Source organism: Pan troglodytes, chromosome 17 (assembly GCF_028858775.2).
Source record: "Pan troglodytes isolate AG18354 chromosome 17, NHGRI_mPanTro3-v2.0_pri, whole genome shotgun sequence".
Taxonomy (NCBI): Eukaryota; Metazoa; Chordata; class Mammalia; order Primates; family Hominidae; genus Pan; species Pan troglodytes.
The window spans coordinates 40,920,164-40,933,753 of record NC_072415.2 but is presented as its reverse complement, the minus strand read 5'-3'; the positions used below and the strand labels follow the sequence as shown (position 1 = coordinate 40,933,753).

The following is a 13,590-nucleotide window of genomic DNA, read 5'->3' as shown; positions in this document are numbered from 1 at the left end:
GGTTGAATGTATTAATAAATACATATGAAATTCCATGGTAATTAATATAAGTTGGTAGTAGTGAAAATGTTCATGCTTATTTATTTGTCCCTTTGATTTTTTTTAATAACAAAATGCAAACAATGTGTTCTCAGATATTATACCCCTACTTTTTTCTATGATGGCAAAGAAGACTTTATGTTTACTCGTTTATTCCCCAACTGTTGGTTTGTCTATTAAGTTCTAAGTATTAGACAAGCTGACACGGAAATTAAGAATGTTAAGATAAGGCCAAATTCTTACACGATATCAACTATAGAATTATTATAGTTTCACAAGAGATTCTATGATGTGAGAACTTTCCTCAAAAAGAATGTATGAATATTATCAGAAGTGGAGATCAGTTAAGACCTGCTCAGATTAAGGATGAAAGAGAAGAGATTACAGAAATGCAGAGGCCTAATTTTTTAAAAATAAAATGCTATCTGGAGAGGAGAAAATTATGGAGAACAAAGTATTTAAAAAGTAACTTTGTTTTTTGGTGCTAAAAGACAAAGTCTGTAAGCACAGTGGATGTAGTGTAGAAAATAAAAAGCAAACTTTAACAAATCTACATTCCAGGGCCGTAGATAACCTGGGTGTGTTTAATAAAAAAGTAAAGATAAGGATGTTACACATTTTAGTGAAAAACCATATAGTGATATGATGGATTTTGTTTCTTTGAACTTTAATCCACACACACACACACACACACACACACACACACATTTTGCTCTGATGCTCATGAATGTTCCTGGATGATGATCTAGGTATTCTACCTGTCTTAGAATCCAACTTTCTTTCTTGTGTCAATCCTCTGTCAGTCTGGCTGATGTCCCTGCTGTCAGTCGAGAAAGCATTGTTTTACATACCTTCCACCTAGAGTAGCATTGTTCCTCCTGTCTGAAATTCAGGCCCCTTAACTTCTTCGAATAAATGGCAATGACAAGGTTTGTGATTGTTTCCATTAGTCTGGATTCAGTTCTTCTCTAAATACCTTTTGAACTGGGGATAACAATTATCATATATGGTGTGGCTTCTGTAGAAAAGGCTGCTTTCATTGTTTCTCATGTATATTCTGTTCTCCTAACAAGCTTAATTATGAGTTCAATTTTGTATAAAGACCCTTTTTCTTTGTAAATCGTCCCTTTCCAAGTATCTGGCAGAAAATGTGGTATACATATGCACAGTGCAGGTGCTGATATTTGTCATTCCTTTGTTGTTTGAGAGTCCTATGAATCTCCACGTTATACATTTCACTGCAAAAAGCTTTACAATTCTAGGGACATAATTAGCACTTGGGAAAACTGATTTTAATGTAGAAAATTGAGATTAAACATTTATTAAGTGCTTCTTTATTTTTCCCTTCTGTAAGAAGGATTTTCTTAAGAGAGCAAATATTTAAGGGTTGTCATGTACAAGTGGCAAACATTTTGCATGTATAGTCCAAAAAGAACATGAACAAATTACAGGAAATCATTAGGAGGCATATTGTAGCTTAATAATTAAAAATTTAAATCTTTTAACAATTAATTTTAAAATTTATAGAGTAGGCTGATTTATAATACAGTGATTGTAGTTACTGAAACATTTGAGTAGCAATAAAAAACGACTGCTTTCCAGAATTGCTGTTGAAGTATTATGAAGATTTTTAGTTAACCCAAGATGTACTTTCTAGCTCTGTGATTGGTGTTTCTTACTCATTTATACTTGATGTTTGCTTATGTGCTTAATTTAAAGTAAATTTTAGAAGTAAATAAACACACCAATGACCTTTCACCATGCTCAGCTATTATCAGTAATTACTTATTTTTGGCTGTTTACCTCTTCCCAGGGGTAAAATAAAAACTTACCATCAACCTCTTGTAATTTTTGATATCTTCTAAGACAAGCTTGTCCAACCTGTGGCCTGCAGGCAGCATGCAGCCCAGCGCGGCTTTGAATGTGGCCCAACAAAAATTCATAAACTTTCTTGAAACATTATAAGATTTGTTTGCAACATATATTTTTTAGCTCATCAGCTATCATTGGTGTTAGTGTATTTTATGTGTGGCCCAAGACAATTCTTCTGTTTTCAGTGTGGCCCAGGGAAGCCAAAAGATTGGACACCCCTGTTCTAAGACCTTCTCAGCTTTGTCTTTGATTGCCTTCCATTTAAATCATTTCAAGCATCTTTCATCTGTTTTTATCAACATGCTTAAAGCAGAGACTGTAATAGAAAATAGTAAGTTATGGGATAAATGTTGGTTGAATATGTGATTAAATAAATCTTGATTTGCATTCCTATAATTACCACTTTTTTTGGATTTTTAAAGTGTGTTTTCTTACCATTTTTCTATAAACAGAAAGGCTTTCCGCTTAAATTTTAAAAGGTGAAATTATAGTATATATATCAACTCATGTGTAGTGTATGCAACTAAATTTTTTACTTTATAAAGGCCTCTTTTTCATATTATTCATTTCTCAGTTAGTTTGCTGATTTTAAAGTTATTACTTATATTCAACTTTATTTGCTATTTTCTGGCAGTCTCAAAGTATTTATATGCTATTGCAAATTTCTTCTACAAATAGCTATATCTCTCTTGTATTTCTGGATATTTTTAAATTTGTTCAGGTAGTTTTAAAATAAGCATAAATAGTAGTTACTTTATATAAACAATTAGTTTAAAAGTCACTGAATAAATTAATTTTGTAGTTATTCAACAGAAAATTTTTTTTTGAAATACACTACATGATATGACTTAGGGTTATTTCAAATTAAAAAGAAAAATAAATTATATTTGCATGGGAGTTATAGTAGTCTTTATGATAAATTCAACATACATGTTTCAAAATGTGGACCAGTATTTAAAGCAAAAACATGAAAAATTCCATCAATTACCTTTCTGTTTATTTCAATTTTGATATCTTATCATTTATTGTAGTTTATTATCCTTTTACAAATGGTGGGATTTGACATGTTTCTGAACTTCATTATCTCTTAAACACAAATAATGGGCACTATTTTAACTAAAAATACTATGTGTGAAGTCTTAGGCCAATAATAGTGGCAATCAACAGATGAGTACGAGACAGCCTATTGTCAAGAACATATGAATTGCATTAGGGTAGAGATGAAAACTTATTTTTCTGGCTTATTCAATTAAATGTTTTCAAGTATAAAAATAGGAACTGCATTATGTTCAATGTGTCAGTATTAAGTTATAGTTAGCTGGGAAATACTGGGCAAATCACTAGGCTCTCAAGGTGAATACAACTTACTATGCTACTTTTGCAGTTCAGTGTGTGAGCCAAAGTATTAGCAAAGAGTTCTGAGAAAGCACTGGAATATGGCTACCATTGTCTGTGGAAGTCACGAGTTTCATGAGGACGTGATATTTAAGTAGATTCTTGAAGATAATAGTGTGCTACCTGGCAAAGAAGAGGAGAAAAGTATTCCTAGGAGTGGCAACCGAATGCTACAAAGCAGACAGGAAGGGGAACACTTAGTGCGTTTCTAGAGAAGTTTTCAAGGTTTGGGAAAAAAGTATATGATGCAATGGAGAAGCTGAGAAAGTGACTGATAACCAAATGTAAAGTGTTTGTATTCTAAGGATGAATATATGCGCTTCATAGAGAAGGATGTAAGACATCCGTTTTATTTTCAACAGGTCATTCTGTAGTGACCTTCCTCATAATCTCATACCTTTTAGTTTTGAAAAGCATCTGAAGAAATTATCTGATCCAGCCCTAGTCTTCAAAGAAAAGTGACGTGTCCCTATTTTGTAGTCTTGGTGTCTGAAATCCGGGAAGCATTTATGCAAACTCAAGCTCAGACAGCTAGTAGAAAGCAGATGTCAACTGTGTATTTTATAAATTGTTGAAAATAAATGCATTTTCATGTGAAGAAATAACCTATTTTTAATTAATCTTAGTTGGCCGATCTTGCACTGGAACATTAGTAGTTCATTTGGATGATTACAATGATCACGCACCTCAAATTGACAAAGAAGTGACCATTTGTCAGAATAATGAGGATTTTGCTGTTCTGAAACCTGTAGATCCAGATGGACCTGAAAATGGACCACCTTTTCAATTCTTTCTGGATAATTCTGCCAGTAAAAACTGGAACATAGAAAAAAAGGATGGTATGTAATTATGCTAAATTTTATAGTCAATAGGGACTTCAGATTGGTGATGGTTCTTTCACCTTAGTTTATCATAATAAACACACATTTATTTTAGGAAATTATTTTATTAACCCTAAAAACAACAATACCTTATTTTTTAAAAAAATTAGTGCCATTATGGTGAGCTTAGACTCTTGTTCTGAATATCTTTTAAGAAAACATATAAGTCCCTTTTTAATTAACATTTGAGCAACATGTTAAGTACAGATTAGTTTAATATCAGCATAAAGCAACATCAATTACTTTTCTGGCTCTTCTGGGAAATCACAAATTCAAAAAAAAAAAAGAAAAATTCGAGTTTTTATTCTAAATTGATTCCCATCCACTGAGAATATTGAGTAGGAATAATATTGTCATCTAAACAGCCAATCCGTATATATTCTGTCTTTTTTTTTTCCCTAGGTAAAACTGCCATTCTTCGTCAACGACAAAATCTTGATTATAACTATTATTCTGTGCCTATTCAAATAAAAGACAGGCATGGTTTAGTTGCAAAACATGTGTTAACAGTGAGAGTATGTGACTGTTCAACTCCATCTGAGTGTAGAATGAAGGATAAAAGTACAAGAGACGTTAGACCAAATGTAATACTTGGAAGATGGGCTATTCTTGCTATGGTGTTGGGTTCTGTATTGTTATTATGTAAGTATATTAAGTATCATTATCTAGAATGTGTTAGCTAAAATTTTATCTATTATGTTTAAAACATGGAAGTTTTTTATATTTATAGCCTTTGGGAAGTGTGTTCTTTTAAAAATATTGTATCTATTTTATGTCTTGGGGCTCTGAGTGATAAATGTATCAGTAACAGCAGATTAAATTTAAAGTAAGTTTCAGAGGTGGTAGCCTTAGTTCTTCAATAATTATCTGTGAGACATTGGGTAAATTATTTCCTCTTTTTTGAACTCATTTTTCCATGTGTAAAATGAAGAGGCTGGGTAAAACTATTAAGATTCCCTCCATATAAAATAATATAGTCTTTCAACCAGCCATGTTTATGTAGGGAATACATACATACAAAAAGAATTTGTGAAAACAGAGCTATTCCAAAATTTACTCAGATATTTATGTTCCATATTATTAATGAAGTGATTTAGCATCATCGTAAGACTTCCATGAGTGAAAAATGGTCATATGAGCCACTGAGGAAAAGCAATACAGGCAAAGGATGCTAAGATTTTGCATTGTGCAAACTGTTATTTGGAGGTACAAAAGTAATAGAAATATTGCCCACGCTTAATTAAGCCTGCCTTTTTCTCTCTCTTTCTTTCTGTTTCTCTCTTCTTTTCCTTTTCTTTTTCTTTCTCTCTCCCTCTGACCCCAAAGAACCCATTTGCATTTACAAACTTTTCCTATAATCTTTACTGTATCCTAATTCATTGATTTGAGTTTCAGATTAAATTGGATATTCCTCTTAGCACTTTATTAGTTGATGTACACTTTTGAAACCAGACACCAATTTTATGTAATTGCCTTTCTTGTTTGTATTTATGCCTAATGTTCTTAGTCTTGTTATTCTAAGCCCTTTAAGTGTGTTCTGTATGATTTTAACTACTAATGATGCTATCTTAAATATCAGTTAGATGAAGTTACCATTTCAATGTAGAAGAAATAAAAGACACATATAAGTTAATTCTGGACCTGGGAAGAGAGCTATTATTAATCTCTCTAAGCTACAAATAGTATAAATACATTTTTAAAATATTCTGTTTTTAAATCTTGTGACCCAAAGAGCTCAATTTGTGGAATGAATTTTTTGAGACATATGCAAGAAGACTTTAAAAAATCATGTAATCAAATGTCTGCGTTTTACTTTGATCTTTTTTGCTTTTTAGGTATTCTGTTTACATGTTTCTGTGTCACTACTAAGAGAACAGTCAAGAAATGTTTTCCAGAAGACATAGCCCAGCAAAATTTAATTGTATCAAATACTGAAGGACCTGGAGAAGAAGTAACGGTAAATCAGATTTCACATCCCTTTGAATTGTACGGTGAACAAATGATGACAGATTATTACTCAGCAATGTCAATGATAATATCACTAATGTTTATTGAGCACTTACTATGCTAAGCAGAGTTTCAAGTGCCCTCAATGTTTTAAATCATTTAAACCTCCCAATTCTACAGGGCTAGGGCTGTCACAACAAACTGAGTGACTTAAACAACAGACAAGTATTGTTTCACAGATCTGGAGACTAGAAATCAGAGATCAAGGTGTTGGTAGGTCCGTGCTCCCTCTGAAGGAACTGGGGAGGGATCTGTTCCGGGACTCTCTCCTAGCTTCTGCCAATTCCCTGGCTTATGGCAGTGGAAATCAAATCTTCATATGGCGTTCTCCGTGTGTGCATGTCTGTGTCCAAATTTCCCCTTTTTATAAGGACACTGATTATATTCGCTTAGGGACCCACTCTAATCCCATATAACCTCATCTTAGCTAATTACATCTACAATGACCCTATTTCCAAATAAGTTCACATTCTGAGTTACTGAGGGTTAGGGCATATGAATTTTTAGGGGACTCAATTCAACCCATCACACCTATGATACTATTATTCTGATTTTATGTATGAGGAACAGAGAGGCACAGCAGGCAAGTGATTTGCCTATGGTGAAAAAAATGAAAATGAATTGTTAGTTTCCATTTTTCAAATTCACTTTATCACTCTCACTTTACTTTTAGGAAGCAAATATTAGACTCCCCATGCAGACATCCAACATTTGTGACACAAGCATGTCTGTTGGTACTGTTGGTGGCCAGGGAATCAAAACGCAGCAAAGTTTTGAGATGGTCAAAGGAGGCTACACTTTGGATTCCAACAAAGGAGGTGGACATCAGACCTTGGAGTCCGTCAAGGGAGTGGGGCAGGGAGATACTGGCAGATACGCGTACACGGACTGGCAGAGTTTCACCCAACCTCGGCTTGGCGAAGTAAGTTCCACCGTCTTTGAGGTCATATTACATGGAAGTTAAATGCTAGTTATAAATCAGAATTTCCCAAAAGTTTTACTCCTCATATACCTGGAATTCAACATCTTTTAAATGTTGGATTATCATAGATGTGGATGTCTGGTTTAAACCCAAAGAGAAAAATGATCTTTGAAAATTCACCTTTGAAAATACAGTTTACAAAACTTTATCTAGGAGTGCCATATGTAGATGTGTTTACACAGGATAAAAGGTTGATAGCCTCTTCCCTAGAAATTAACAGGAAAACCACCTGGAGTGAAATATTTATTATACAGGAATGAATGGATCATAAATTATAAACATTTCTCAGTGTGCTTGAGTTCTTTGTGTGGTTATGAAGTCCTGGCTATCAAAATCAACCAGATAAATTGTTGAGCTTTTATTTTGAGTTTTAGTTCCTTGTTTTGTTTTATGTTCAGATTAATCAGTATAGGTTTGATGTTAGCCAGTTTAATATATTACACTATCACAGTTATATAGTAGTGTATAAACATAGGAATCATAGCCTATGTTGGTTTTCCTCAAATACGTGAAGAAGCTACAAAGGTAAATTTCAAATACACATGTTTTGTGTTCAAATGGGAAATTATAAATGTGTTGTGTGATATATGCATAGTCTTAATTTTTAAAATGTGCTCACTAGAAGCATTTATTTATTTGCTATATTTTAAGAGTGACTATAATACAGACCAATCCTGTGCATTTTTTATATATAGGAATCCATTAGAGGACACACTCTGATTAAAAATTAAACAGTAAAAGGTAAATCAAAGACATCATTTTTCTGCTAATATGTTTAGGTGTTTTTTAAAAAATAATAAAATGTGCTCTTTTTTGATACAGAAGGTGTATTTGTGTGGACAAGATGAGGAGCATAAACATTGTGAAGACTACGTTCGTTCGTATAACTATGAAGGCAAAGGTTCTCTGGCCGGCTCAGTAGGTTGCTGCAGCGATCGGCAGGAAGAAGAGGGACTGGAGTTTCTAGATCACCTGGAACCCAAATTTAGGACATTAGCAAAGACATGCGTCAAGAAATAAATGTGCCTTTTAATAGTGTAATATCCACAGATGCATAAGTAGGAGTTTATTACTTGCAGAATGTTAGCAGCATCTGCTAATGTTTTTGTTTATGGAGGTAAACTTTGTCATGTATAGGTAAGGGTACTATAAATATGAGATTCCCCTACATTCTCCTTGTCTGGTATAACTTCCATGTTCTCTAGAAATCAAGGTTTTGTTTGTTAATTCTCTTTTATATGCATGTATATATTGCCCTTTTCACGACTGTACTGTACACTTTCTTTCACCTTTTATTTGAAAACTGATGTTACTTTTTGTGCGTGGAAGAGCATTTGGGAAAGCTGGGTATTATAGAGGCCAATGAAAGATGAATTTGCGTTGTAGATGTACGAATTAAATATTTTCTTCAAAATCTTGGGGAGAATTATGTTCTTAGAAATATTTTCTTTGGTGCCAGATAATTGCATTCTCTCCACCTGAGTGGTTTAAAAAGGACTTTTAAGTATTCTTCAGTGCAATCTTCAGTTTTGTGATTAAGTTCATTTCTCTTTTACACTTTTGTACTCCTCAGAGCAGTGCTCCCAGCATTGTTTTCTTTCAGGATCCTTCAGAGCTCAGTCCCTGGACCTCTGCCCATGTGGATTTGTTGTTAGGTCACTCCAACTTCTAGGGTTCTTGGAAAGATAAGGACCAGAACAAGCTCATAGCAAATTGAGGGGCAGAGATTTTATGAAGATTACATGAGAAGATTTCCATGAAAGAATTGCAGCCCTGAGGTCCATGGGTTGACTTATGTTCACAAATATGTTTCGTTTGCTCAACATGGTTTACTACTAACATTTTAAAAATATAAATACTTTAGCAAAAACATTCACTCTTGAGTTTGACATAGGCCCGCCTTATCTGTGGTTGCCACCTGCCATCTCCAAGCATTTGGACAACTAGCCCTGATGGCATTAGGCTGCAACTCTGATATACAGAGACTAGCACCTTGAATATGCCAAAAATTGAATTACCATCTGTATTAAAACTTAAGACTCAGCCTAAATTTACAGTTACTTTAAGAAAATGGGCAGTCAGAATTAGGGACTAGAATGTATATGAGAAACCCCCACTCTACTAAAAATATAAGAAATTAGCCGGACATGGTGGCGAATGACTGTAATCCCAGCTACTCAGGAGGCTGAGGCAGGAGAATCGCTTGAACCCAGGAGGCGGAGGTTGCAGTGAGCCGAGATTGCCACTGCACTCCAGCCTGGGCAACAAGAGCGAAACTCCGTCTCAAAAAAAAAAAAAAAAATTGAAATCAATTACAGCAACACTTACCAAACATTTGTGGAATAATGAATAAATGAACGCACACATTCAGAAATAATTTTGAATGTATAACATTTTAATAGGATAGTATATTTTATTAATCTAAAAAGAAACTATATATTTAAATAGCATTTTCGTAGTCATTTGTGGCAAACTCTATAGATTTATAATCTATAAACAATAACAGTATGGAAATTTCTCATCCAGAAAAAACAAAGACTTAAAAAAATCTATTAACTAGATATTTTCTAACTAGTTAACTATTTTTAAAAATGAGTGGCTTTTTAAAAAAAGGTTGTGACTAGTCTTCTAATTCTCAGTTCCAAATTAAAGGCACTTCTTGATATGAAATTGGATATTGGATCAGAAGAAAAAAGTGATTTTAATAAATCAGATTTTATAAGGTATCCATAACCTATAATTTTTATAACCATTATAAAATATTTTTGTGGTCATGCAATTTTTGTTCTCTGATGTACAGGTTGCTCTGATAATATCAGTTCTAAAATTTTAAAATATAATATAAATTTGGACATTTATCATAAAAAGTTACATTCTTGAATGTAGGTACAAAATGTTCTTGGAGTAATTAAAAATCATTAACTGAACCTTAACTTTAATTGTACTTTTATGTTCAGATATACATTTTCTTTCCCATAATTAAGCAAGTGAAAAGAAATATGAAGACAAACGAACATATGTAAGTTAAATTTCAGCTAATGATTTTTAGTTACTCCAAGAAAAATTTCTACCTACATTCAAAATGTAATAATTAATATCCAGAGGTAGATAGCTCAGTCAGCAAGAGAAGATACTCCAAAAGCATTAAAAAAATTATTAGAAAGTGTGAGAAATAAATTTGTATTAAACAGTTTTGGCCATTTAAAATATTTTCAAAATATCATTAGAGTTTATCTCAGAGAAACTTTGACTATCTTTTGGTTTACTTAGGCAATTCAAAATCATTCTCTGCTTACTCCCAAAATTAAATGTTAATTGTATGTTTGATAAAATGCGTGACACTCTATCAGACTGCTTACAAATTTCATTTGTTAATAAAAGATTGCATTTCATGGATTTATTTCATAAAACTTAATTGTCAGTTAATAAGTTAATAGTTATGACTGGTTTTTCTAGAATTAAATCAGTATTGAGGAAGATATACAGTTAAATTTTCTTATCTTATTTCAGATCTCAAATATTTCATGTGAAAAAATTTCATGAGAACACCAAGGTAGATGAAAATCAATGTAATTTTATAAGTGAGCTTCATTAGACATGTCCTAATTTTACTGAACTTCTGCTTACTCCTGTGTTTATTAAAAGTATTTCATACAACTTGACATCTATGCATATATTTACCTTCAGAAAAGTCATATGCTGTGTTATTTAGAAAATGCTCAAAATAGATGTTTTAGAGTCAAAGATTTTTATTATCACAGAAAAGCCCTCTTTTTATTGCATGGTAGTTATGAAAGTTCTGTACTAGTTGAAAAACCTAAATGAAATTAGGGTAATGAAACAAACAATGTATATTGCTGCATTTTTCTACTCTCTTTTATCTGCTTTTCTAATAAATCTGAAGGAGTGTTGCATTTGACTAGACACTGCATTTGTCTTTCTGCTTTTGTAGAAAAGAAGAAAATAAAGAAGTATAGCAGAAGAAAACGTTATTAAGAATGGATAGATTCTTGCATATTTTATAGGGCCCAATAAAATTAAGTTAGCGTAATTTTTCAAAACTCTTCAAAAAAAGTTTACATAAAAAATAAAAATCACATATATATTACCTCAAATCCTTACTACCAAAACCAAAATAACTTTTTTAAAATAGTTATTTTAAATAGACTAATTTAAGTGTATTAGAAGGATAATAAAAACAAATGTGTGAAGTGCATTTATAATATATATTTTATGAAGTTAAGTCTTTTATTATTTTAAGATATTCACTTCTTAAAGTAAGTTTTTTGATTGACCGAAATAAAATATCCTTTCATAAATCAATCTACAGAGTTAGCAGTTGTTTATTCCCTAACTTTAGAGAAAAAAAAAAAACCAATGAAAGACAAGTGTGGTTTTCCTGTGGTCTACATTTGCCTGAGAATATGTAGGATTTCAACATTTTAAAAATTTGGTTGTCAGTGTGCAACAATTTGATACGTGTAACTGTGGAATTCTATTTGTCTATGTTTAGAGACTTCTAAATGATATACTGTGGAATTATTAATACTAAAAAAACTCAAGGCTTCATTTAAGATATCTGAAGTTTTAATTTGCCTAAAATTAATGTTATTTTCTACCAGGTAAAGTTCAAGAAAAACTAAAAGAAACCCTCTAATCAAAAGTGGAAATGAAAGGATTTCCTTACTTGGCTTTGCCTCCCCTAAAAGATATAGAATATTTGGTACTGAGTGGTGGATGACATTTACATAGTTCAAAATCTCTCTTAAAATCCAGGTTTCTAAAGATCTTCCATCCATAGTAGGTATCCTGCAAGAGGGATGTGCTACTGTCCTACACTCACCGTATTTCCCACCTCTTTGAGATCCATACTAAAATTCAAGGTCACTGGTTCTTGAAGTGTAATTCCTGGATTAGCAGGCTCAGCATCATCTGGAAACTTATTAGAAATGCAAATACTTTGGTCCTTAGCCCAGATCTACTGAATAGGAAACACTGAGAATGGGACCCAGCTATAGAGTAGGTTAACAGACTCCCCAGGACTTTCTGATGTACTGTCAAGGTTGAGAATGTCTGTCGTTCTATTCCTCACCTCAGCGCTACCTCTCTGATACTCAGTGTGGTCTGTGGACCAGCAGCATTGGCATCTCCTGAGAGCTTCTTAGACAAATAGATACTTAGCCCCCACCTCAGACCTATTGAATCAGAGTCTGCATTTTGATGAGATCTCTAGGAGATCTGTAAGCACATAAAACTTGGATAAGCACTACATAAGTGATTAGGTGAGGGGAAAGACAGCAAAAATGAATAGGTGAAAAACATGATTAGTTTAGTGGAGTAAGCAATACAGGTAGCCTCAGGCAGCAGGTCCATGATATTAGTTAATGTCTAGATAATTAGATATTATTTAGATAACATCTAGAACATGGATGTGATGCCTGGTGCTCAGGCAGCCATTTTGTGAGCTTCAGAATAGTGGAGCAAAAAGATTAACAGAGGTTGAATCTCTGACAAATTGTAGAGCCTCCAATCTGCCTCAGACTTCCTGCCTCTAAACTTGGTCATGTGTGTGAATAAACCTTTTTGTGTTTAAGCCATACAACTTTAGGTTTTCTGTTATATGTAGCTGAATGTAATCTGATATGGGGAAAGAAAAAAGATTGGATGTAAAAAATTGTTTTACCCAAGTCATGAATCAGTGAAGGTAGCAGGTTAACTTCTGTACTTTGAAAACTCACTTTCTTTTGGTTAAGAGTTCAAATATGGGCCAGGAGTAGGGGCTCACACTTGTAATCCCAGCACTTTGGGAGGCTGAGGCAGGGAGACCACGAGGTCAAGAGATTGAGACCATCCTGGCCAACATGGTGAAACCCCATCTCTACTAAAAATACAAAAATTAGCTGGGCGTGGTGACGTGCACCTGTAGTCCCAGCTACTTGGGAGGCTGAGGCAAGAGAATCGTTTGAACTCTGGAGGTGGAGGTTGCAGTGAGCCAAGATCGCACCACTGCACTCTAGCAGCCTGGCAACAGAGCGAGACTCCGTCGCAAAATAGATAAATAAATAAATAAATAAATAAATAAATAGTTCAAATATGTTGAGACTTGAAGATACTCCAGTGTTCTCTGAAAAGCCTCAGAAGAAAAGGGAGTATTACTTCATGGAAATAAAAAAAAGGTACAATACGTCTCAAAAAAAAAAAAGTACAATAATGTGTCATTTGAAGATACTATCTTCCATCCTCTCTAAAGTCAAAAGCCTTCAGTGGCTCACATTTGTAGTCCCAGCACTTTGGGAGGCCAAAGTGGGAAGATTGCTTGCGGCCAGGAGTTTGAGACCAGCCTGGGCAATATAGTGAAACCTCATCTTTACAAAAAATCTTTAAAAATGTTAGCTGCACCGTGCCTGTAGTCTT

At 33.5% G+C, this 13,590-nt stretch overlaps 1 protein-coding gene and 1 long non-coding RNA gene across 2 annotated transcripts in view; one reads left to right on the top strand and one right to left on the bottom strand.

Moving 5' to 3' along the window:
- The window catches only part of DSC1 (desmocollin 1), a 35,266-nt gene extending 24,047 nt beyond the window's left edge, over positions 1-11,219 (top strand). Inside the window, exons 12-16 of the mRNA XM_512078.6 lie at positions 3,933-4,145; positions 4,590-4,829; positions 6,023-6,144; positions 6,868-7,116; positions 7,999-11,219. Coding sequence (XP_512078.4) covers positions 3,933-4,145; positions 4,590-4,829; positions 6,023-6,144; positions 6,868-7,116; positions 7,999-8,196 — 1,022 coding nt within the window. The 3' untranslated portion in view covers positions 8,197-11,219. The remainder of the gene's footprint in view (positions 1-3,932; positions 4,146-4,589; positions 4,830-6,022; positions 6,145-6,867; positions 7,117-7,998) is intronic.
- Positions 8,064-13,590, bottom strand: part of LOC104003117 (uncharacterized) — a 29,093-nt gene continuing 23,566 nt past the window's right edge. Inside the window, exon 3 of the long non-coding RNA XR_001711291.2 lies at positions 8,064-8,148. This is a non-coding gene — a long non-coding RNA (uncharacterized LOC104003117). The remainder of the gene's footprint in view (positions 8,149-13,590) is intronic.